Genomic DNA, 27,201 nt, shown 5'->3' on the forward strand with positions numbered 1-27,201 from the left:
CATTCTCCCTGAATGTATACCTATATCCAGATTTCTCCTTTTAATGACACCAGTCACTTTGGAATAGGGGCCTACCCTTTTCCGGTATAACCCAGTCTTAACTGTTTGCATTTGCAATTGACTAAATAAGGTTACATTCTCAGGTACTAGGGGTTGGGACTTTAACATATGAATTTGTGGGGTGGGTGGGGTGACACAATTAGGCCTATAACAGGGAGGAGGGAAATAAAGAGACCATACTTGGCCAGATCTTCCTGCTGCACTGTCTCTGGGACACCAAATAGCCAGAGGATGGAAAAGGACAGGTGGAAAAGAAAACAAAATGGGGTAGAGGGTAATGGAGCTGAATTATGAAGAAGAAGAATTAAGAAGAAGACTGTCTTCCTTTGGCAAGGAAGCCAAAGAACTTTTCAAAGCATGTCAGATTATGTCCCTTCCAGTTTTCCTTCTTTCCTTGTCTACCAAGCACCTGCAATGTACAAGAAACTTTGCTTATGTGATCTTATTTAATCCTTGTAGCAACCCGGTGTGGTCAGCTGTTTCATAAGTAAGGAGTCTGAGGTTTGGAGAAGCCAGTCTTACTTCCAGTAAATGACAAAATAATAATTCAGCTCCTACTTGTCTGACTTCAAGACTCAAACCCTTTCCACTCTTCCAATAGACTAAAAATAGTAAAAGAGTGGCTAATGAACTCCTGCAAAGGGGAATTTTTTTTGAATCAGTACTTTAATATTAATGGAAAGGCCATTGCTAGAACAATGGATTGCTTTAAGGAAAATTCTACAAAGACAAAGGCCTGGGAAAAGATGCTGCCCATTTTCATATTTCTTGTGAGATTTCCAACAGAGGACACTTTGGGGCTAATCATTCTCAAAATTTTCGTGTGAAGATGAAGACACTTGCAAGTAGGGGTTTTCATTATGAGCTACCATGAAAAACTGACATAGCCTAAGATAAATGTATAAATCTATATGTTGAGTCAATTAGATATCACTGCATCACATGCCAGCTAAGAAGCACCATTTCTAAGAAAAACCTGTGAAAGGAAGCAAATGAAGTTGGTACGCCACAGTGAAGCCTGTGCATCACCAGTGTAATAACTGCCCGAGAACATCGCGTTGTTCAGGGGCCCAAAAGGAAGGGAGCCCTCTCCTTGCAGCCCTTTCCATTAGGAGAGACTGAAGAGTAGTCACAACATCGTTAACTTCTGCTCTGCTTGTGACCGCAGGCTCCGCTTCCTGGGCACCGGTTTGGATTGTAAGCGAGCCTGGTTGGAAATAGTGCCAAAGCGCACAGGGTAGTCTTGGCCAGGGGTCAGCAAACTATGGCCCACAGGCCCCCCACCTGTTTCATAGAGTCTGTAAGGGAAAAATTATTTTTTATATTTTTCAATGGTTGAAAAACTACCAGAAGAAAAACACTTTGTGACGTAAAAATGAGATGAAACTCTTTTGTGTCCATAAATAAAGTTTTATTGGAACACAGCCACACTTATTTATTTTTTTTTACATATTGTCCGTGGCTCCTTTCACATTACAACAGCAAAGTGGAGTGGTTGTGACAGAGACATGGCCCACGAATATTTACTGTCTAGCTCTTTACAGACAAAGTTTTCTACCCACCAGTCTCCGCGGTGGTGTCTTGGGTATCTGTGCCTGGATTTTAAACCTGGCTTAACTGATGGTTCTGCAAAGCATTTTGGTAAAAGTCAGCAGTTCTGTTGAGCAGAAATCATCATTCTGGGAGCTGCAAGAGAAAGGCAGGAAGCTGAGAGTCAAGCTGCCCAGCTGGTGGGAATGAATATGAAAGGTACCGCGTGCTTGCACACACACGCGAGCACACCCGTGCAGCCCAGAGCACACGCTCATCACAGCATCACACAGTGGTGGAACTGGGGCAGAAAAGGGAGAGAATGTGGAACCAGCTGAACACAAACATGCTGGAGGGATACAGAACAAGGGATCAGGGTGGCAGGAACTCAGAGGATAATACTCAGAGGCAGGGAGTTTGGAAGAGACATGTCGGTGAAGTCAAAACATGGGTCATTCAGGAATGTCATAAATGCTGGGGTGGGGAAGTGAAGTTTGAAGGAAGGGAGGTATTATATCTCGAACCAACTCAAAGTCTGTTTGTTTTCTTCCTAGATTCATTATGGCTGAATTGCTGCAGACGGAGAAGGCTTATGTAAGGGACTTACATGAGTGCTTAGAGGTAAGTCTTGCAGTAATCAGTGCACAGCTGTATTAGAAAAATGACAGCCTTGCCAGCGTCCAGTCCTTGAGAGAAGCTCAGTGCTCTTTGTCTTCTCCCAGAGCTTCGCAAATAAAAGCCAACAGAGGAAATCTTTCTCCCAGAGTCAGTAGTAATTAATTGCATGGGAGTTTAAAATGCTTTTGAAAAGAAACTTTTCTCAGACTGGAGCTGGACCCAGCAAAAACGTATAGAAGACTTGAATTCAAAATAAAAACCATGACATAGTCAATGAACTTAAGTTGAGTGTGCAAATCTACACCCCTCCCCCACCTGACACACTCAAACACACACATTTAATAAATAAGAGGAACATGGAGTGTGTGCTTTGCTGAAGTTCAGGACGTGAGTTTCCCTGGCAGCAGTTGAAGATAATGGAACGTTTGAGTTTTCTTTCTTCCCGTTCTGTGTATTTACCCTCCCCTTTTTTACACTCCACTTGCAAGCCCAGTCTGAGGCTTACCCCTCCGTCATGAAGACCTGTTTATTTTGTCTGCATTTTGTAGTACTTGCCCGTGATGAAGCTGTTGCTGTCTTACAGACCTACCTGTGGGAAATGACCAGCGGCGTGGAGGAGATCCCCCCTGGCATCCTTAATAAAGAGCACATCATCTTTGGCAACATCCAGGAGATCTACGATTTCCATAACAAGTAGGTTGGTGGAGGACTTCCCCAGAACATACTTAGGGCCATGAATACCCATCATCGGGGCTTCCCAACAAGTGGATCAAAGCTGATTGGTAAATCCTACCTGGTAAATTTTCTAAGTCAGTTGCTCAGACTTTTTTCTCACTCATCACTCTTTCTCCACAATTGTCCACAATCACTTGTAGAGAGTGAAGTTGAGTATTCAGCAGTGTCTGTCCTCAGTTCTCCTTAGGGACGTAACTGGCAACACCTTCATATCCAATCAGAATGATAACCAAGCTCTGAGGAACTAAGAGTCTCTTCAGTAAAACTGTAGGAAATTCTGACACTAGAATTCATCTAAGGCTAATCATTCTGCCCTATGGGCCTTGGGTTTCAAATTCTATTGTTTTTGTTTTTGTTTTCAACCTAAAGACTTCCCCCATTCCCCAGCTACTTCATCATCCCCACCCTCAACCAAAACAAAAACATATGTAAATATGTAGCTAGGTAATCAAAATACCTAATGGAACACATTTCTTGACAGCTTATAGAAAAAGAGAACATCAGTCGGCCCTCTATGTTCTGTTGAGATGAGTAGAACTATAGAGCCCTAAAGCCTCACGATTCGTTTTGTCCAGCTCCCAATTTAAGGATCTTTTCGACAGCATACTAAACATGTTCCATTGTTAACATAGTCAGCAAGAACACTGGTTGGTTAGTTACACAGCCAACTAATGGAAATAACTCAGTTCTCAAAATATAAAGAGAGGGAATCTGAAGACCCAGGAGTAGTGTTGGTATAAAGTCCTAGAGCTCTCTAGGGACCCTGCCGCAGAAAGGGGCCAAGAGGTAGAGATTCAGTGTTGTAGGATACAGTTCAGAGTTGGACCTGTTGGACCCATCGAGGCATTTACTGAGATAAAACTGCCAGCCCCAAGGGTTCCTGGTGAGACCCTGTGTACAGGTGAGGCAAAACTCTTAGAACAGCGCTCTCCGCTAGAGCTTTCTGCATTGATGGAAATGTTCCATGTCTGTGCTGCTCAGTCCAGTAGCCACAAGACATGGGTGGCCATTCAACACTTGAAATGGGACCTGTGGTGCTAAGAACCGAATTTTTAATTTTATTCAATTTAACAAATTTAGATGGCAAATGGCTATGAGAGTAGACAGCCCAGCTGTAGAAAATAAGACCTCAGTATGGCCCTAGGCTAGGAATGACTGAGAACAAGCCAGAGTTTGGTATAAAATGATCCTGGGCTCTAAAAGGTCTAAATAAGCTGTGGAGACCCACTCTTCTCTTATCGACTCCTGATGATTAATACCCTCTTGTGTCATCAAATGGCATCAGTTTTAAAAGAACATAAAATGTGACAGCTTCTCTGGTATCTTAACCTTGTCAGACGATGAAACCAGTAATTTCTGGGGCAGGGGCGGCGGGGGAAACCTTCCGACTTTCTGGGAACTTAATAAAAGTTCCCAGTCCTCTGCTCAGCATTACGCCATCTCCCCCAGGATATCTGGGAAGACATTGGACTGGTAAGCAGTGAGGCAGGGTGCTTTCACTTTTTTGATTTACAATCTCGAGGATTTAGTCAACAAGTCTCACTTTCCCCGTATTCTTACCAAAATGACTAAGTACAGAAGTCTAGAGATCACAGCATGTACTTCCTGGGAGCCCTGCTTTTGCCAAATCAATGTATAAGGGAAAAGAATATTTATGTCAAAATGGACCAATTGTAACAAAATATCTGCCTCTTACTCTCATTTTGTGATATCACTCTAATAAGCCACAATAAGCAGTTTGGTAGTTTTGAAACAGCTGAAATAGCTACCAGTTGCAAAGTACAGTTCTAAGAAGCCCTTACAAAAAAAAAAAAAAAAGAGTCAAGTTAAACCATATGGAAGGGTACATTCTGTAGAGGAATAATTTAATTATCAAGAACACAGCTACCGAGCAAATGTTACCTATTTATAACATTATAAAGAAACAAGAAGAAAATAAAAACCGGCCGCTGAACAGCCAAAAGAGACATCACAAAGATAAAGTTCTTTTCACAGAAGGACCTTTCTATCCTTCCTAACAGCTACCTTACCTCTAGTTAAATTGTTTAACAATCTTTTTAGGTGATTATCATTTCTAAGGCCATAGCAACTTAGACGCAGTAAATCAATGTCACGAACTTGAGCAAGTAGTTTGATATTACCAGCATAAAGTAAAAGAAGACAGATAAACTGCAAAAAAAAAAAAAAGGGGCAAAAGAACACCCAAAATCCCAGTGGTCAAGGGCTACTCAGTATCTATGCCAATGATCCTTTATCCCAATATGGAAGCCAACACAGCCACTGTTTTATGATATAGCATAATAACTGATATTAGTAATAACCCTGAATAATTAGTATATTCTACATTAAAAAGAAAGGAATTCTGCAATGCATATAGAAAGCTCTCCACCAAAAAAATTAATGTTTTAAATTATTCACAACTTTAGGGAACATCCAAGAAAATAAAGCTGTGTATTAATAATCTACAGGATCTAGAAGCTAAGACTTTTCTCATAGTATGTGCTTTCTCCTTATGCCATTACAAATTTCGATTAATTGAAAAAAGTGTAACACCTCTAAAATCTCTAATAAATAGGAGAGGAAAAGGCAATGAAAGCAACTCTGAAAATACAGCAAATGGGAACTCCATGAAAGACTCATGTCTTTTACTGCATAACTCTGGCACCCAGTGCACTTCAAGTCAATATTTATTGAAGTGGATATTTGATGGATGAATGGACGAATGGACATACAGACTAAAAACAGAATTACAGTTTGCAGACTTACGAGCTAGTGCCATTGAAGTCATAATTGAGTCTTCTGTTTGTGAAAGTCTCAAGACAGGGAAAACCATTAGGTATGATTTTTTTCCCCATCACTACCAGAACCTTAACAATTGTAACCTTACTAGCAAAATAATATCTGAATGAAGGAGTTCCCTCAGGGCTTTTATATGAATTTTAGGTTTTTTTTATTTGTGTGTAGTTGGCACATCGTGTTACATTAGTTTCAGGCGTGCAACATGCTGATTTGACGGGTTTATATATTATGCTGTGCTGACCACAAGCCTAGCTACCATCTGTCACCATGCAACACAATTACAATGTCATTGACTGTATTTCTTATGCTATGCCTTTCATGCCTATGATTTATGCATTCCACAACTGGAAGCCTGTATCTCCCCCTTCTCTTCACCCACTTTGCCCATGTCCCTATACCCCTCCATCTGGCAACCATCAGTTTGTTCTCTGTATTTACAGTTCTGATTCTGGTTTTTGTTGTTTATTCATTTTTTTTCAGATTCCACATATGAGTAAAATCATATGGTATTTGTCTTTCTCCATCTGACTTATTTCGTTTAGCATAATATCCTGTAGGTCTATCCATGTTGTCACAAATGGCACAGTCTCATCCTTTTTTTACAGCTGTGTAATATTTCTCTGTGTGTGTGTGTGTGTGTGTGTGTGTGTGTGTGTGTGTGTGTGTGTGTGGACACCACATCTTCCTTATCCAGTCATCTACTGATAGATTCTTAGGTCACTTCCTGATCTTGGCTATTGTAAATAATGCTGCAGTAAACATAGGGGTGCATATATATTTTCCAACTAGTGTTTTCATTTTCTTTGGGTAAAGACTCAGTGGTGGCATTATTAGGTCATATGGTATTTCTATTTTTAATTTTTTGAGGAACCTCCATATGATTTTCCATATTGGCTGCACCAATTTATATTCCCACCAACAGTGCGCAAGGGTTCCTTTTTCTCTAAATCCTCACCAACAATTGTTATTTCTCCTCTTTTTAAAAAAAAATTTTATTTATTTGAGATAGAGAGTGAGAGAGAGAGAGAGCACGAGCGGAGGGCAGAGGGAAAGGGAGAAGCAGGCTCCCCACTGAGCAGGGAGCTCAATGTGGGGCTTGATCCCAGGACCATGGGACCATGACCTGAGTTGAAGGCAAACACTTAACCGACGGAGCCACCCAGGTGCCCCTCCTCTTTTTTTATCTTAGCCATGCTGACAGGTGTAAGGTGATATCTCGCTGTGGTTTTGATTTGTATTTCCCTGATGATCAGTGATACCGAACACCTTATCATGTTGTCTGTTGGCCATCTCTATGTCTTCTTCAGAAAATATCTATTCAGGTCCTCTGCCTATTTTTTTTTTTATTGGATTGTTGAGGGGGGTGTTGAGTTGTATAAATTCTTTATATGTTTTGGATACAAACTTCCTGGGAGCTTCTTAACGGGAGGACCATAACAAGAGTCTAAACATCTGTTTGCTTTTCAGGAATACTTATGAAATAGTCACTTTTTTAACCTGAAAATATCTAAAGGTTCTTTTTAACCCCAATTATTTGCATCTTTACAAAGTTACTGTTGAGTGCTACCTAACAGCAAACACACTTCTCTCATTTCTAGTGCACAGCTCGGGTTACCTGCTTATACTCCAGAGTGAGGGAAGGAGTGGGGGAGGGAGGGAAGAAGATTGTAAGGCTGAGAGATTGAGACTGAACTACCTGGATGACACAATTAGCTGAGTTACTAGGAAATTATTACCTACACCGAGGGTGTTATGGTGAATATATTACATTTCTCAGCTAGTTAGCATTGATCTTTTAAATGGTGTCACTTTGAAAAATGACAGCCGGGATTAGTTTGTGTGTGTGTGTGTGTGTGTGTGTGTGTGTGTGTGTGTGTGTGAGAGAGAGAGAGAGAGAGATCTTTCTCAAGGACCCCTGTCTATACAGATATTGAACAGAGAAATGCTCAAGCACCACAATTTCTATAAAGAAGAGCAATTCAACATGTAGAACTTACTACCTACAAGTGGTGGTTTTAACTGAAATTGGAGGTTTGAGTGGAATGATACTCAGTTTTTACCCTCCGCTCTTCCCATTTTTATACTACGTCTCCTCTTTATAGAATCATAAAGATAATGAAACTTAGATACACAAGATCTAAATCCATTTCTATTGTATTTTGCTAAGCATTCCAGGAGCACTCGATAAGATGCATATTCCATAAATAGATCCCCCAAACAGTAAGGGGTTTTTCTTAAATAGTCTCCCCACTTGGACTAATCTACAACTTGTGAGTCAAAAAAAAATTTATTCACTTTCAGTTTGCCTCGATGATTAGATTTTCAGCTTCGGTAAGAACAGCTGTTTAAAATGCTTATCACCTTTTGTTAAATCTGAACTTTACTTTTTGCTTTTCAGTTATTTTTATATTATTTGTATGTGAGTCTGAGCAATAACATTTTTATAAAATCTCTGCTGTCAGGGCTCAGAGGGTCTTTCCTCACCACCAAGTACAGCCATCTCCATTTACAGATAAGGACGCTGAGGCCCAGAGAGGAGCCAGTGACTTACCCAGTGGTGGGACACCCTCTCCCCCGTTAAAGATTCGGCATAGATTCTGGGGGTTTGTGCTCTCTCCCCTTCCCCCACTCCATAGACCACCAGCCAGGACTGCCAATGCTGGTTGGTTTGATTCATATCTAACCAGTTTCTCTGTGGATCCCCAAGTTTGAGGCACACTTCAACCCATTTCTTCCACAGGTATGTCATCCAGGTCCCACACCCTTACAATAATTGCCTGAAATAGGTCATTTTTCAGCAGGGGTTGGAAAGGCAAGGGAAGGACCAAACCCCAGGACCAGCTATCCCTCCTGTACACTTCTTCCCTGCAGACTTGGCCAGAAGCTTAGATTTGGCCTTGGCCACCCCGCACTGCACTCCCAGCCTAGCGTTCCTGGGCTTGGAGCTGAGGGAGAAGGGCCAGAGCTATGTGGGGCTAAGCTGGGTGCACCGACCAGGCCAGGGTCAGCCTACCAGGATATGAGGCAGCCAGGGTCAGCCAGCAGCCGAGGGTGTGCGCAGCCAGCAGCCGAGGGTGTGCGCAGCAAGGCAGGTAAGAGCTGGGGGAAGTGATGGGAAATGCCCGGGAACCACTGAACCAGGCCCACATTGCCAGCATCTTCCCAGAGTTCTTTCTTGGGCCAGCCCTGTGCTAGTGCGGAGGTGGGGCTGGTACCCAGTGATGTATCAAACCCAGGCTCTCTGCCCCCTGAGTCCTGGGGATTATCATTATAGGTACTTGTGGTCAGAGGGTGGAAAGCACAAATGCAGTTAAAAGCAGCAAAGAAAATGGCCTCAGTTGGAAAAATAGGAAAGGCTTCACAGAAGGGAGGGCATTTGAGATGGGATTTAAATAACTGGTAGGATTTCTATAGCCAGGGATGGCTCCCTTAATGATGGAGGGAAGTTTGAACAAAGGCCTTTCTGGGGAGGAGAGTGGCCAGGCCTAGCAAGGAGGCTGGGAGAGGCCACAGGGAGGAGTTTGTGAGTCAGTCTCAACCCTGGGTCAGGGGTGGGGCGAGGTCTGGCCATCACACCCCCCAGTTCAACGGCGTCTTCTCACCTGTGAGACTGATGCAGAGGAAGGGAGAGATGGAGGGTGGAGGTAGTTGGGGTCAGAAATGGTGGTGGGGGGAGGCCCAGACGAAGGGAGGGAAGAGGGTGAGGGGGGAGAGAAGGATCAAATACCTAGCTAGAGGAGAAGTGTGAGAGAACAGTGAAGTGGGTGAATAACAAGGGGGAGAAGAGGGAGAGGGCAGTAGTCCGGGAGGCTGGAGAAGAGGAGACAGCAGGGAAGTTAGGGGGTGGGGGCAGAGATGGATAGAGACCCAGACCTCTCTAGAGCTACCATCCTCTTTTGTTTTTGTTTTTGTTTTTTAAAGATTTTAATTTATTTGTCAGAGAGAGAGGGAGCGAGAGCGCAAGCAGGGAGAGCGTCAGGCAGAGGGAGAAGCAGGCTCCCTGCTGAGTAAGGAGCCTGATGTGGGACTCAATCCCAGGATCCTGGGATTATCACCTGAGCTGAAGGTAGTTGCTTAACCGACTGAGCTACCCAGGCATCCCTACCATCCTCTTTTGGATGGGAAAATCAGCAAGATGTTTGTTAAACATTTTTTTTTATCATGAGCCAAAGAAAAAGATTATACAGTATGTTCTGAGACTCACATGCAAATATGTAATAGGGAAATTAGGTTTTTCAAAATAACATCCTCACTATGTGTGATACATTCTGATGTTTTGGGTTAGGTTCTGTTTCTCTTTCTCCTTCGCTTTTTTTAACGTTGGTTTCCACCCCCTGAATTAATACAAGCCCTGGAAACAGTGGGGTCGAGCGGCAGCTGCAAGGAGAGGAACTGGCACCACCCAGTGGCGAGAGAAGGGATGTGCAGCCTACAGCTGGGTCTGCGGGACACACAGCCAGGCCACGCTGCTTTCTCCTTTGCCTCTCCTCCCACTTCCCAACGCACGCCCTTGCTTAAAATATGGCTGTCCTCTTCTCCCCTCCAAGTGCCCTTGGTATTAGTTTTATCCCATTTACAGAAATCACAGAATTACAAAATATAAAAGCCTGGAAAAAACCTTTAAAGATAATCCAGCTCTGCTCTCCTCCCTCGTATTATAGGCCTTGTAGCTTACAAAGGTTTGTGACCTGCCCAAGCCTATTGGTAGGACAGCCAAAGATTTCAGGTCTTATAACTCCCTATTACATCACACGGTCATTTTCTTAATATTCAAACGTCAGGGTAAGAGGAAGGGAAAGACCTGCTGTGGTTTTTCTTGGGCCCTAAACCCATACCTTCAGGGATAACTGCAGGTCTGACCCAACCCATCAGAAGGGCCCTATAAAAATTGACCTGTGGCTTTGTTGGTGGTGGTGGTTTTTTCAGTAAGCTGCCAACATTGGTGCTGGTTACAGGTATTGGAGTATACCCAAGACAAGACAAAGTCTAAGTATTTATTTGGATGTAGCAAAGTCATGTTAATTTTAGTTGTACACACTAACAGCTTAGCATCCATGCCTAGTTGCTGAACAGCACGTTAATGGAACTGAATAACAATAAATGTGAGGCTAATTTCTTTATATTTATTTTAACATTAAACCTGTTACGTATCTATGCAGGTACTGTTTGGTTCATCAGATCACATAAGTTAAACACAATTAGGAGGTATTAGCAAAACATATTCAACACGTAGCAGTACAGCAAGGTAAGCCGCTTCTTGAGGCTGGGGCCTGAGGGGGGGAAAGAGGCTGAGTAGATGTCCAGCCCTGTACACATCTCCCTTCCACCTCTAATCTAGGCTGAAGTTCCTGGTGTGGATGAAGGGATAGAGAAATGTGACTCTCAGGGCTCAGCCTAGGTGATCAAACTTGATGGCAACCCTTCCGTGAACGATCCCACACCTTCCCTGGAGTGCACCTGACTCTCCTGGGTTTCAGAGCTGTCCCAGCCCTTGCATTCTAGAGTCTCTTATGTGCTAGACTCTGAATCTGTCTGATCACAATTGGATTCTTTAGAAATGATGTCTAGCTCCACTTGTATGAAAACAGTAACCCAGCCCTGCTTTGATAAGGAGGCAATGCCCTGGACTTACCTGCAAAGCAGTGAGCCCGAGGGCTCTCTCCTCACCCTACCTTCAGCTTTATTTATTTATGTATCCTCCTCATTGTGTTTCTCCTCCTTGCCACAGCCCCTAACTTCATTCCCCTTCTCACCACCTCTGTCGTTCTGACAAATGCACACGCATGAGAGTCATGAATACGCACATGCACACACACACACCCACACACACACACAAGATCATCAGATACATTTCACTTTAAATACAGAGCGCACCCTTGATGTAAAGGGCCATCTGCTGGACCACACTGTGAGACCTTCCGTGAAGGATATGCTTCTCCAGAAGCAGTGAGACCATAGACCAAATTCACCTTTGGAGAAAATAACGAAATCAGAATGACTCAAGGTACATCTGGAATGGTGCTGTTTCCATAGTACTTAATCACAAACCTCAGAAAGCTTTTCCATCAGTGAACGCTAGAGGTTTCTTTTCCCAAAGATTCTGTACAAAGCCAGACGGAGGCATTTTCCTCAAAGTAACTGCACAAAAATTGCATCATGGTAATTTAATAGAGTAATGAGTTTGCTTAGATTTTGACATTTCTTTAAAAGTTTTATTCACTTCAAAAAGAACCCCAGACATTCACATAAACACTTAAACTACTTGCTCTGCTTGTTCTCTCATGATTCATTACATATAATTATTGAAATGGTGAGGACCAAGATGTTGCTATAGAAGAGCCGACGTGGAATATTCCATCATCTGTGGAGAGTGTTGTGACCTCTCGTGCTTTAATTTAAACTCATCATGTCTATTTGAAGTAGATGGAATGATATGGATCAGAGTTGTGTAATCTGTCATCTTCATAAGCTTTAAATTAAAAAGCAAAATAGAGTTTAATATTGCCACTTGCCTTCAACAATCACATTGAGATGGTGCTGAATGTCTTCCTGAAAGTCAGGAATTGATATGCCCAGCACGAGATAGTTTTTCTAAGTTTTAGATTTTTTTATTAAAAAATTAAATCATACAGAGTCATTATAGGATCTGCCAACTAGAAGCACAGTGGAATCTGAGGCACTTGCCTTCAAATGCTGGTCTATGGACCTGATGCAGTAGACTTACCCAGGGAGATCTTCTGATCAATGAAGAGACTCAGATCCAAACCCCAGAGGGCAGTGCACAGCCAGGTGTGGGGACCACCCACTAGGGTTTCCCAGGAGTGTTCCTTGAGACAAAGTCTGATACTGCCCCCCAAAACTTGCAAAGAAGTTCGGGAAGCATTGCACACTGTATCTACTTCAGAGACTTACCATTCCCCTCATCATTTTATAGGATTTTAGGAGCCCTGCAGTAAAGAGACCAGCTCAGCCCAGCATTTCCCAAACTTAAAGTTTTGTAACTTTTCCAGGATATGTTCTAGGGGAAGGTAATCTACTACAGATTTTCCAACAGGGGCTCCCCTAGTGGAGAGTTCCCTAGGAATGAGTCTCCAGGAATGGAGGAAAGTGTGCAATATGTATGTTTATCAGAGTATGAGTTTATTAAGATTGGGAAGTATGGGTCCTAAAGAACTAATGTTTATTTAGTGTCTACTGTATGCTAGGCACTGGGATGGGCTCTTTACCCACATGGATTTATTAAATCCTCACAACAACCCCACGAGGTTGTTATTCAAAGGTAAGAAAAATGTGGCTTTGGAAGAGCCCCCTCACAACTGTAAGAGTGAACTCTGGTTCTTTAACTTCTGCTTGGCTGTGGGAGGAAAGGAAAGTGAGACACAGGATCAGTAGAAGGGTGAGCTAGTGGCCGTTGCTGCTAAAACCTTCATTTTCCAGAAAGGCATTCATTACAGAAATAATATTCTATCCATTTAATTCGTTTTATGGTGCTTTTATTTCTTGAGAATTTTCAAACTGAGCATCCTCCCATAGGTTTTTTGATAGCTACTATCACAGAAAGTCATGGTATTGCTCTATTTAGATAGTCAAGATTTTAAAGAAAATTCCTAGCACTGTCTTCAGCATCTAGGTCAATGATCAGTTCTATTGGGATAATTACCACTGTTTGTTTAAAGTTAACCTTAAACAACCAGGCCACTGACCATGGGTCCTAAGTCAAGGAAAGAAGGAAATTCTCCCTGAATTGTCTCCTCCTGTACAGAATGTCATGATCTGGCTGTTTTATTATTGATTTGATCACCCTAAAGTAGAAGGGCATAAATACCACAGGAGTCTGAGCTGAGCTGAGCTGGAGTGAGATCCTGAGATGGGGAAGCAGAGGTCTTCCACAAGCTGAGACGGTTTATCCCAACTGCCAGGGGCTTTTAGATTCTCCCATTTCTCGCCTTTGTCTCTGCTCTCTCCTAGGTCCTTCCTTCTTTAAAGCCTCTCATTTTCTTTCACCAATCCTTGTCCTAGAATAGCCCATCAGATTTTCTCCCCCGTCACCACGCCATTCCAGTCCCCACCCCAGGCCCTGTCCAGTCCATCATGGCATTCATTGTCTTCATTGAGATTTATATTGAGTGACCACATAAACACCTTCTGGAAAACTACTTCTGAAGATGTTGTGTATTATATTATTTAGTGTTTCTCATGAAGAAGGACCACCTAATAAATTTCTTTTAGAATTCAGTGATGTGGTGACATGGTGGAGAACCAGATTGCTTCTCTCTCTCTCTCTCTCTTTTTTTTAAAGATTTTATTTATTTATTTGAGTGAGCGAGAAAGCATAAGCAGGGAGGGAGAGGCTGATGGAGAGGGAGAAGCAGACTCCCCTCTGAGCAGGGGGCCCAATATGGGACTCAATCCCAAGACCCTGGGATCATGATCCAAGCCTAAGGCAGACATCTAACCGACTGGGCCACCCAGGTGCCCCCAGACTGCTTCTCTTGCAGCAAAAACAGGATGTTTCCTTTTTGTCCTGGAAAAAATTTGATCCTCAATCACAGCATTATATAATATTTTCTCCTATTTTATTTCTGTTTCAGAAGTCATATTAAATACATGTATGTCACCTGGAGTTCTTCTAAGAGTAGTAGGAAATAGGACACCTTATTGATTTTCGAGCACTGCATATTTGTATTTCGAAAGCCCAAATTGCATTATAATTACTTCCGTTCCATGATTTAAATCAGGATGCTCTAAAATTCACATGTTAGCAAAAGGATGATTATCATTAAATGTGTACTATATAAGAGTCCCCCAAAATTTTTAAGTGACTTTTTCTTATTACAACAGCAATGCTCATTTATTACAGAAAAATTTGCATTACAGGTGGACAAAAAATTGTATCACTGTGATCTCACCAATCATTTGCATTATAAAAATCAAACTTAAATTTAAAAATATAGATTGAGAAGACCAATCCACCACTATCTTCATCCACCCTATTCCTTTACTTGGTTTCCTATGGTAATGACCTTTTTTTTAAAAACCACCATATCAAAGTATGATTGGCACGTAAGAAGCTGTACATATTAAATATGTACAACTTGATGAGTTTAGGGATGAGTGTATACCCATGAAGCTATCACCATCATCAAAGCCATGGACATATCCATCACCTCCCAAAGTTTGCTCCCATTATTATTATTATTATTATTATTATTATTATTATTTAAGAACACCTAATGTAACATCTCGCCTCTAAGCAAACTTTAAGTGTACAACACAATATTGTTAGCTGTAGGTACTATGATGCTATATAGTGGATCTCACAACTTACCTTTCATAACTGACATTGTATCCTTTGACCATTAGTTTCTTGGGGTGGAAATAAGAATACATATTCCGTACTTAGATAAGAGGCAGCGTATTATATACATTCTTCCACACCTTGCATTTTTTCACTTAACAACCTGCCCCGGAGATCTTTCATATGAAAACACAGAAAGCCTTGTCATTTTTTTTAATAGCTGTGTAATATCCAGTTCTGTGGATGTACCAGTTACTTTGTCACCTACAGACCACCTTTTACTATTATGAACAGTACCACCATGAATGCACATGTTTACATCATCTTGTACATATGTAAATTAAAATATATAGGAAATTTTCCAGGATTAAAGTTGCAGAAACACAAGATAAGTACATTTTTAAAATTTTGGTAGATATTGTCACATTGCACTTTGTAAAGATTACATCTTCCATTTCCATCAGTATGTTTCCCCGTAGCGTTGTAATTATTTTTTATTTTAAAACCTCTGTGCAATTGTTAAAAAGCAAATTCCATTCCAGTGATGCTGGCTCTTTAGAGCCTGTATTCTCTGAGCTCAAACCAATTGCTTAACATATTAATTTGAAGTTGGTTTAGTCAACCCTTCATTATTTCTTCACACAGATAGGAGCCAAGGGCATGGATATCCACAATGGCAGATAATTCTATAGTAATTCAATTCAGCTTTCAACTATATTGTGACTTTTTCCCCATTGAGTTTTCTTTCCTAATGATGTCTGCATTCAGAAACAGTAACTCAAGAGTTTTTAGTACAGAGTAACTACTGGGAGAAGAAGGAGGCCAAGAATTTGGAAAGAAGTGTTTGCAGGACTCAAAACATTTCCACTTCATCTCTGGGATCATAAATGCTATTTATTTCATTCTTTTTGATATCTATTCTATATATTTTTTAACTGTTACAATGTGTTCAGATTACTTGTATAAAATATAGATTCATAGTTGCAGTTACAATGAACGCCTCAACACAAGTATAATATTTAATTACTTTTCAGCCTGAGAAATATAAATTCCCTAAGGGAAACAATGCAATTTTAAGTAGCACTAATTAATCAGTTAATATAAATTGTAATGAAATAGGTTCTAATATATTTAAAACCACTCCTCACCATGTATCACTTAGAGAGTGGAGAAGCCATGTGTAAATAATGGGGAGTGTATGGGGTTGTGTTGGCCTCAGTATAATCTGGGTGGGGAGGGAGGCAGTATGCAGAGATGTCTGATCCAGCTTTTCTCTTCCCTTGCAGCATCTTCCTCAAAGAGTTGGAGAAGTATGAGCAGCTGCCTGAGGATGTGGGACACTGCTTTGTTACCTGGGTAACTGACCTGAAATCCCTCTTCTCCCACTGTGCCATGCTTTCCAGGAGTGCAGATGGTATCAGATGGCATCACTATTCGGTGCCTGAGCTGAGGAATGGTGTCACTGACATTCTAACACAGGACCAGGGATTCTCAGGAGGCAGCAGAAGTAGATCTGAGAGAAGCAGTCCATCCCCAAGGAGCAGAGTCCTCCTTGGGAAAAGTCCTTAGACATTGTGTCCAAACTCCACGTTAAGTTCTCGGAGAACTTTCTAAAATTGAGACATCAGGAGAGTAGAATAATGCCACCACCCTTGATAGAGGCACTACTCCAGTTCTACGCACTGGTTTTGTTCTGTTTGTTTTTACAGGATAAGGATTGGGGAATTAGACCTTTAGGAATCTGCCAAATAATTGGTCACATTTTCTTCCTTAATAGAGAAGAACAGATTCCATGGGTATCCATCCCAGTTCTGAACTACAAAATTCGTGTCTAATCATTTTCTTTCCTGGTGCTCTTGTCATGGGCCAAGTAAATGGGCTGAATGTACCAGGTTCTGATTATATAAATGGAAACCTTAGTCTTTACTAGCATCTCCATGCCATGTTATTTTGAGCTCAGATTTGTGGTAGTACAAACATCTCCAGGGAGGTCCACCTGTGATACAAAATGCATCTAAACGTAGAACTCCTTCTAGGAGTTCTTTTTAATAATTATCATAATTTCCACTCATAATGGGCTACTTTTCAAAATGTGTTCATAATTCAGAGAGTTTATGCTCTCAACAGCCTGTGGACTAGGTAGGGCTATGGTTATGCTGTATATTTCATAGGGGAAAACAATTCAGCTGACCTAGAAGGTTGACTAGTCCAGTGACATGTAGTAAATATCACAACTTAAGACCTAAGTTGTTTGTTTTTTTACATGAAACCTTAACATTTTCTTCCTGGCATATTCTCATTTCTTAAGGAGTCTTAGATTGCCATCTTATTTGTGTTAATACATTTTTCTACCTCTAAATACATGAGCCCATGCACAGTTCATATTAATGCTGATAAACAATTTATGACACCTTGCACAGCCAATGTAGAGAAAAAACAAGTGAAGGGTTTTGTTTTGTTTTTTTTACATCTAATTTCATAAAATTTGTGGATCTGCCTAACAATCAACTGTAAGTATGATTTATCAGCGTGTCTTAGGGATGATAAATGCCTCCCACATAGTATATAAACCCTAAAATTGGTTTCAGAAAACCTTTAATGTTTGCATAAACTATGCACATTTTGCCAAGAATTATCCCAAGGTGACTTTCTTAAATCTCATAATCTTCACATAGGAGGGTAGAAGGAGTTGTTTTAGTGTATTGAAAGGCAATGGTTATGACCAGGAAGCCTGAAGTCAGCTGGCCTGGGCTCTGCCACTTTCTAGCCATGGGAATTTAAGGTTACTTAACCAGCCTACGCCAGTTTTCACATCTGTAGAATGGGGATGCTAATAATAGAGCTCACTGCATAGGGTTCTCAGGAGAATCAGGTGAGTTAATATATATGAAAAGTAGTTGGAAAAGTGCTGGCATGGATGAGACCTGCGAGGATTAACACATATCTGGGCTGCTTCCTCAGAAGAGGACGTCCCAAGTGTTCTGTGGGCACCAACACTGACAGCATCTCACAAATGGGAAAGGTACTTGGTGGCCAGAATACACACACCTTTCCGGGGAGTAAGGACACATAGCACTAACCCAGAGGGTCCCGAGAGAGACAAGAAATGAATTTTCACCAAGCTCAAGATTCTTGGCTTGAAGTAACAATCTGCTTAGGACTCATCGTTCAGGCCCTTCCCCAAAGGGCCACCTTACTTTTCCTTCCCTGCATTGTTGCTTCAGGGAAGTTGGAGATGACAGCCTCATCACTTGGCATGTCCTACAAACTACCCCCACAGAGACCTTTGGAATACGAGCAGATCTACCTTGGAGGGCACACTTCGTTTTCATTCTCTGGGTTTTGTTTTTAGTGCAAATGCTGTCATTTCTCAAGAGGGGAAGCACAATTGTAGGTCGTCCAAAAAAGGGGTAAAGTCTAAATAAATTCCAGCCAGCTTCAAAACATATTATGCAAATTGTTTTTCTAATTCTTTCTAGCGCACACTGTTATCAGTAAGCTCACTTTCAGCAAGCTTTCTCCACCTGCATGAGGAGAAAATCATCCCAAAGTTTGGGAGGGGAACATGGGCCAGATAAGCCTAGAACATTTGCCACAGATAATCCCGGGCCGCAGGATATCTGAGGGCTTAACCGCACAGCCCTTGCTGGGCCCTTCATGCCCAGTCAACAGAAGGGAGCAGCAGATGGATGCTTACCTATGATTGCCTTTGTTCTTTTTAGGCAGACAAATTTCAGATGTACGTCACCTACTGTAAAAACAAGCCCGATTCCAATCAGCTGATCCTGGAGCACGCAGGCACCTTCTTTGATGTAAGCCATAGTTTTCCGTTCTTGAGCCATGGATGAGCAGGTGGAAATGTTTCTCTGCTTTGGGGAAAATGGGTTTTTATCCTTTATTGCTCACTGTTCTTTGGCCACCCAAACCTCTCTCTCGTGGATAAAGCATGGAGACAAACAAAAGCAGTGTTTGTCTTTTGATTTTCCCCACCCCATCTCAAGGGCTGGGGTCTTAGACAAGGCACATTTGCCCTCCACACCTCAACACCAAACTGAGCTAGCCATAAATCCCATGTGTAGAGGAGACCAATGATAACACAGGGGTTAAGATGCTGCATTTCTGCTTCATACACAGCTCCCTCGAACACAGGGGTTCTCAAAGTGTGGTCCCCAGACCAGCCACATCAACGTCACCTGAGAACTGGGTAGAAATGCCAGTTTTGGACCCTCCCTGCACCCAGGTCCTATTGAATCAGAATCTCCAGGGCTAAAGCGCAGCAATCTGAGTGTTAAGAAGCCTCCAGTGACCGGTGCCCACTCAGGTTTGAGAGGCACTACTCTACTGCAGTTGTCTCAACCTTGACTATACATTCGAATTACCTGGGAAGCTTTGAAAAATACTGACTCCTGGGTACTGCCCCTGTGATTCTGGTATGATTGGCTTGGGTTTGGCCTCGACTTTGAGCATTTTAAAAGTTTCCAGGTGAGAGTAAGCACAGCCAGGGCTGAGCACTTTGTGCTGTACTGGAAGCCAAGCGAAGTGGGCACTGATGGGCCTTGCCAGCCCCAGAGTGAACAGAATCAAATGGGTCAATGCAGGATACAAGGGAAGAAAAAGGAGAAGAAATGAGGGGGGACAAGGAAGTTCAGGGAGAGAGAGACTGTAGCAGTGATGGCCATTATGCTAGTCCCATCAGAAATGACAACAGCATGAAATTCAGAACTTTTTCATGTTTATTGGTCCATCTTTCTGCCTACCTGCTTTCATTTCTCCCATAAATATTTGAGTATTTCCTGTAGGGAAGATGGTGTACTGGGCACCTTGGGGAATGCAGACATTTAAATGTTATTCCCATATTCAAGTCTACAAAATAAACCTCTGAGCATCTTTCTAGCCTAGCACTGCCATAGCAGAAATGATTCCCCGAGAGTCCTGTTGCTCCGTGAAGGAATGACCCTTGAATGGGAGGAAGCCAGACAAGAAAAAACCTATATGACTTTTTAAAATGAAGCGTTAATAGAGAAATGGTCCTGAGTGTCCCAAATTGGAATTTTTTTGAGGTTAGATTTGATAGAAAATTCAAGAAAAACACTTCTTTAACTTGGTATCAGAATTTATTGGATATCATATTGGATGTTCTATTACCACTGTTACCTTTGTTAATAATGTATTTTGCTTAAGATGTTCTTCATCAACCAAAAAGTTCTTTGTGAAGTTTTAAATGCACTGCGTCCTGTCTTCCACTTAGCATTTTTCTGAACATACGCGCCTTGTGCTCTGAGCCTGCCTCAGACTCTTCTGCTTCCTCACCTTTGTTCCCAGTGCTCTCTGTCTTACCCCTGTGTGTGTGTGTGTCCTCTGTGTATGTGTACACACACACACACACACACAGAGCCACTCTTCAGAATTCTTTCTATCCTTTAAAGGTCAAATATTTCCTGCGTGAATCCTTCCCTCTCTCTAGGCATGTGTTATACTTTGTATCTGTCTTATATCATTTGTAACCATTTGCCTTTTGGCAGGTTAACAATGTACCCTTCTATTATGCACACCTCCTCCCACCTGTGGGCCCCTTGAGGTTGGCTGATGATTTGCCTGGCTCATTTTGTACACATCATAGTATACAGTGCTATATTCATCATATCCCAGTTTCTAGCCAATTTCTAGACTTTGACTAGTTAGATATCCCCCAAATTTTGCACCCTATCCCTTCCCCCCCCACACACACACTTCCAATGTAGTGACTGATGAGCCGCTGGAAACCAGAGAAAACAGTCCACTAGGTAGGAGTCCCTAGAGCTCAGCATAGAGAGGTGGGAAGGGAGAGCAGTAAACCCTCCCGATTGTTCCCAGAGCTTTCCAGAACGCATAATATTTGTACCTTTTTCCCATTTCATCAGAAAGTGTTCCCTAAATTCTACAGATAGAAAATATCTGCTCTAGGCCCTCGTTGTATAAAAGAGACAAGCCCTTCATTAGGCTGTCTTTTAGTATCCATTACTGTGAACAGTACACAGAAAGTGAAGCTCCAGAAGGGCGCACGTTGCCACGATCCAGAATTTTCTAGCTCTGATGCAAGAGCTGTGAGGCATGGTACTGGATGCTCTGGTGACTAGTGAGCATGGTTCGGCTGCCCTAGCCACCAGAGGCAGGGCCTTCCTCACTGCCCCGCATGCAGCCTCTTCCCATGGCTGGCAGAGAGGGAGGGCCATCGGCTGTGTTACCACCGGGGCTGTCTTGCCAGAGCCCCCAGGGAAACTCACGATGTTCCTTTGCCCAGAGAGTCACACTGCCCGCTGTATTGCCCGTCATCTGTGGACACGTCCTGCTGTAACTGCACACCTCTAGGGAAGAGGCGGAGGACCGAGAAAGTTGCTACTTTCTGGGACGGTTGGCAGGAATGCGATCATTGTTTTAATTCCTCTCCACCCTCCTCCACGGCCACAGAGCAAGTCCTATCTTGGGTGACTTTAAAGTGCTTCCTGTATTCCTCCCAGTGCTTTGTCCTCACTGACCCTAGCTCGGGGCAAGCCCATGTTACACACCTAGAGATACAGATAGATATAGCCATTGATTATACGTGTATTTAAAGTGAACAAGCTTATGGTTTTCATATATTCACAGAAAGGCGCAACCACCCCTACAGGCAATCGTAGGACATCTTCACCACGTCAGAAGGCAACCCACACCCTTTAGCCATCACCCCTCCTCAACCTCCCACCTGTTCCTTAGCCCGAAGCAACCAGTGATCTATTTTCTATCTCTATAGATTTACCTATTTCAGACATTTCACAGAAATGGAATCATATAATATGGGTTCTTTTGTGACTTTTTTCACGCAGTGTGACGCTCTCAGGCCCCATGTACGTTATAGCATGCATCAGCACTACACTCCTTTTCATGGCCTGATAATATTCCACCATGTAGGTGTACCACATCGTGTACTTCCATTCATCAGTTGATGGACATTTGGGTTGTAGTCACTTTTTCATCATTATTAATAATACTGCTATAAACATTGTATCTAAGTTTTTGTAAGGTCATATGTTTTCATTTCTCTTGGGCATATACCTAGGAGTAGAATTGCTAGATCACATGGCAACTCTACGTTTGCACCCTTGGGATTTTCCCATAACCTCCTAACGGGTCTCTCTGCCCCTATTTCCCAACCTCCACCCTTGCTATGAGGCTTATATGACTCTCTGAAAGAGTGCTTTCACCATGTTTTTCTTCTATTTAAGATCTACAATACTTTACCGTTAAGAAGCTCACCACCAAAATCCTGATTTTTTTCATCTAGCTTAACCCCATCAATGACCTAAATATACTTTGCTTATCTAACTGTATTTTTCATTTTTTCTGGACTCTAGGTGTGCATCCTCTGTACCATTCTGCATGGTCCCCGTTATCACCTAAATCCACAATGATTATTTCCTGTGGACTTTTTAAATATGTTTTCCATTTATAGAATGCCATTCATCCAGCTTTGCCCTTCTCCACTTCCCCCTCCTCCCCCACCTATCTTCTAAACCTCAGCGGAAGACTTTATCTCTCCTAAACCCTCCACCATTCCTGGCCCAGCCATTCCTCTCTGTTCTTGCCAGGAATACCTTCCATCTCCTTTGTTGCTACTTTATGTGTGTGAGTGTTCTCAGCGGCCTGGGGTGGAAGGTTCTTGAGGCAGGGAACCACATGGACCCTTGCTACCCTTTCACAGCACCTACACCTTGGGGAGTGGAAGATCATTTTGGAGGCAGGATCGAGAACGGACTAAAAAGAGGCTAGAGGCACAAACAGCAGCTGTAGGTCATGGCTGTAGCCTGGGCATGAACAGGGTGGAGAGGAAAGACCTGTGACCAGGGATAACACAAGTTAAACAACTAACAGTGACCCCATGGTTGCCATCTCGAGAGACCTGAAGAACGAGGGAGGTGCCGTGGGTCACCAGGAAGAAGTTGCAGGGAATGCAGAGGTGATTCCATGGGTTTAAGTTGGAGAGAAAGGGGGTGGAAAGGAGATGCGCGCTTGTGCTGTTGTAAGCGGATAAAAACTCAGGAGCCATCAGTGTAGACCTCCCAGCCCTGCTCTCTGCCTCCCCTTGTTCTCATCGCCCTGCTGTCCCCTGTGATTGCCTCTGCTCTGGGTTTATTCCCTCTTACTTGGGCTCCACCACCTCTCCTTTACCCTTCTGTCTGCTACTTAACTCCTTGCTTCCTTTTTCCACTTTTATCCTTTCCCCGGTTCTTCTTCATTTCCATTTCTGTCACACAGATCTGCTTTACTCTCCCCTTTTGCCGTCTCTTCTTTTCTCTTTATACATTCATCTTGGTCTCTCTTGTTTCTCTCTCCAGCAAAGAACAGTTCCTCATAATTGTCTACCCTTTTTCTTCTTCTTTCTTCTCACCTTGCCTACTTCCTCCCCAAACACACACGCACACACACACACACACACACACGCACACACACACACACACACGCACACACACACACCCCCGTGCCCCTCTGTGTGTAATGGTGCCCGTTGTCACTCCCGCAGGAGATACAGCAGCGGCACGGTCTGGCCAACTCCATCTCTTCCTACCTAATCAAGCCCGTCCAGAGGATCACCAAGTACCAACTGCTCCTGAAGGTACCTCCCCTCCCCACTGTGTCACCCCCTCCCACACTACCAACCAGGTCCAGGGAGTCCCAGCTTTGCCCAAGGATGAGACAGCTTCCACCTCGAGACCTCACCTCCTCCCGGAGCAAAGCTTCAGAGAGATGAACCCACACTGGCTTCGCGGGCTCCCAGACTGCATGACCTATCCGTGAAATTCTGGGTGCTTATTTGTTGTGGGGACAGAGGAGAATGAGAGCAGGAACTAGTTGTGACTGTCTCCACACCTGCCCAACTTGGAGCAGTTGCCACCCCAGGCCCTGGATGACATGTGGAGCCTCACTTGCCCTTCCCACCCCACCCCCAGGGCAGATTCCTCCCGGTGGCCCCTGCTTCAGATAGGGCCAGGGGTCAAGGTCTTCAGGGCAATGCCAGTCTACATAGGCAACAGAGGCCCAGGGTGGCACCTACCATTGCCTTAATCTCTGTTTGTCAAGACTATGAAGTTTCTGAGCGTGCAGATTAAAACACAGTGGTACTCTTGTGTCTGGAGGATCCCATCCATATGTTAGGTAGGGGTTCTTTTGGAGCCAAGCAAAAGATTTGGATTTTCTCCAAAATATTTTCTTTAAATTTCAAGTAATCAAACTATATGAAATACTAAGTAATTTGGTCTGATTCTTCTTAAGGAGGGAGACACCATCTGAAAATATGACATTTCCCCCACAGAAAGCCTGGGAAACCGATCCTATGAGCAGTTATGTAATCCCTATGCATATCAATTCTCAAGGTATAAGGGTAAAGTTTTCCCTAAGTTTGAATACTTTGCTTGGTGGCTTCTCAAATGCAAAGGACATACGGATAGTGAGAGGCATGTTCTAAGTAGTATATTTCCAGAGAAAATATGCTGAAACTCAACTCATGTGTAGAGATGCTTGCAGAATCTCACATATTCTAACTTGACTAAACCTGAAAACCAGTCTAGTTTCAAACCTAGGTTTCGACTCACACTGGAGTGCCCCCCCCATCGGGCCCCTGGGGTCTCCCTGCATAGCAGCATGGTTCCATGATGAGAAGAGCGGGTCACCAGCCAGCCGGTGCCCTGGACCTCTTCCCCATTCTGGGTCAGAGCAAGAACTAGTTCACCCCATCCTTCTGGCTCCACCTTCAAACATCTTCTTTCCTTGTCTCCAAGAAGAGACTTTTTGGGCTTCTGCTTCCAAGCACTCGAGTCATCCAGCCCTGGAGGGATGCCTTAGAGAATTACCACACGGCATCATGCCCTAGGCCTTTACTGAGGCATTGTGTGAGAAGTAACAATGTGCAGAGCACCTTGGCTATTTTAGCAGAATTGCTTTTGAAGATGTCCTCTTTGTTTTTTTGAGGTTCCTTGTATAAAGACTCACAGAAACTCTCATAAGATCTCAGAGTGGGGTATGGGTGTTCTCTCCGAAATCATTGGTGTGCCCTCTACCTGTAAATCACAAGAGCTCTAGCTCCTTCTTTGCCTTTGACTATCAGATAATTAGCATTGAGTCCTGTTACAACTACTACTGTATTGTTACTAGTTTCTCCTTGGCCCATTTTTCTGCGTACAATCATCCCCTCCTTCCCTAGCCCATTTAATGCTTGACCTGTTACATGATTTTTCTTGTACCAGAAGATATTTTAAAATTCATTTGTGTGGTCATTACCTTTAAGTATCCCAGTGCCTTTTCAAGAATTAGTGGGGCTGTAAATTAAAAAGCAAAACAAAATAGAGACTCACCCATCCACACTGCCAGTACCTTAAGCCAAGTAAGATCCAATTCCCCTGTAGCTTTTCACCTCTCCCTTTGAATCCCACGGGGCTGAGGTTCCCAGGATAATTTTATGACACAGGTAGGGGAAGAACATGGAGGATGGAGAGTCTGCCCTGTGTTTTGCTTTAGGTGATGGAGGGGTGGGCGCTAGGCCTTCATTCTGTAATTGGGTGTCTTAGGAAGAGACGACTGTGCAGTTAACTGAGAAGGAAAAAAATGAAGTAGTGGGAATTGGATTGTGGCAAAGTTGTAAAATTTTTATTGGGGAGAAAAGACTTACTAAGGTGATTTGGAACTTATAAATGCACTGGTAGCAGAGTACCTGCTGAGTAAAAGAAAAATAGTTTGCTGAGCTTTTACTATAAATAAATAATGTGAGATTTATTTTCTCATTTAAGACAGTTTTATTCCAAATATATTGATATTTAACTATTAGTATCCTCTGGGGTTCCTCACTTTGGGTGTTGCATGAAAATAAACACTGTATGTCAGTTGGTGTTCAATATTCTCCATGTAAATCTGCTACAGCTGTCCTTTTGAAGTCTAAATTAAATGTGGAGTCTTCTCCTTAATATCAACTATAACAAGGACCCAAAAAGAACTTACTGGCTTTGCTGGCTGATTGGTGGACTTGCCACACTACTTTGGGGGGTCGAACCAATTGGTGTTTTCTGTTGCACACTGAATCATATTTCATATTTGTCTCTTATGCTTCTGCCTAGAAATTCCTTTGAGAATATATGAGAACAAAGTCGGGAGGGTTAAAATTAGGAAAGGGATGGGAAGAATCAGAGAACTTCAGGTTGGTAGAAATAAATGCAACTTTCTAAACAATGACGCCATTACACTGGCTGGAGCCAAGGACAGAGCTGAGAACTGATCACTTCTGCCTCCCAAACATGCTCGAGGCAGTTCACCTCTCCTTTGGACAGTCAAAGCTCCTTCTTCGTATGGGAATGTATCTGAGATGACACAAAGGATTGGATGTTCATGTCAGATACTCACTAATCAAATATCTTACCAAGTATAAAGCTTTACTGTTAATGTCAAGGGTACAAATAATCCCAAGGCAGAGGTAAAGCACAGAGAAGTCCAGGACCACCAACAGCTCCAAGTCCTTTCTTGGAGCCTCAGGATGTGCTGTGGCCCAGACTAACATACAGACCTTCTAAATGGCGTATGTTGTATCAGATCATTTACCCTAAAGAGACCATTTTGGTATGAAATATACTAACTTTTTACTCAGATAGTGGCATAGCATCTGTGATATTTTGCAGGGAACCATGCCCCTAAAGCCACAGATTCAGGTTTTTGTTACCACAAGAAGTCTTAGGCCAGATGTATCCTACTAGAAGCATTCCATAGATAAGGACTCTCCTGCTAGCTAGTACCATTAGTTTATTTGCCAGGAGGTCTGACATTAACGTGTTTACAAGATTTGATCTGGTCAACTTCTTTCTTTCCTGGAAGTGCATCTTACCCATCACCCATCCCCTGCCTCCCCCTACCCCCTAGAAGGAAAGAGTATGGATTGCAGATCTGTTGCTTAACTGTTTCCTTCTCAGTATCAAAATGAGCAAAATTTACAATAACCTTCACAGGAAAAATGAAAGCCAGCATTCCTCTGGCTTGGGGAAAATCATTTCAAATGGTCCTTATAATTTTTAAGATAGTTGAAAATTATCTTTTCTCCATCAAGCAGATACTGTATGTCTTTTATGGAGATAATAATGACCTAGTCTTCAACGAGAATGTAAGAGAAG

The 27,201-nt window shown here is 42.7% G+C and overlaps 1 protein-coding gene across 10 annotated transcripts in view; it reads left to right on the plus strand.

Annotated features, from left to right (window-relative positions):
• Positions 1-27,201, plus strand: part of KALRN (kalirin RhoGEF kinase) — a 694,375-nt gene that overhangs the window by 399,108 nt on the left and 268,066 nt on the right. For all 10 annotated transcript variants that reach the window (XM_088024799.1, XM_088024801.1, XM_088024804.1 and 7 more), the window contains 5 exons: positions 2,145-2,211; positions 2,792-2,901; positions 16,327-16,396; positions 18,763-18,852; positions 23,577-23,669. In XM_088024799.1, the coding sequence (XP_087880925.1) occupies positions 2,145-2,211; positions 2,792-2,901; positions 16,327-16,396; positions 18,763-18,852; positions 23,577-23,669 (430 nt within the window). The remainder of the gene's footprint in view (positions 1-2,144; positions 2,212-2,791; positions 2,902-16,326; positions 16,397-18,762; positions 18,853-23,576; positions 23,670-27,201) is intronic.

Source organism: Eumetopias jubatus, unplaced genomic scaffold (genome assembly GCF_037043125.1).
Source record: "Eumetopias jubatus isolate StellerSeaLion01/CBP00866 unplaced genomic scaffold, mEumJub1_p1.0 scaffold_1, whole genome shotgun sequence".
NCBI classification, from domain to species: domain Eukaryota; kingdom Metazoa; phylum Chordata; class Mammalia; order Carnivora; family Otariidae; genus Eumetopias; species Eumetopias jubatus.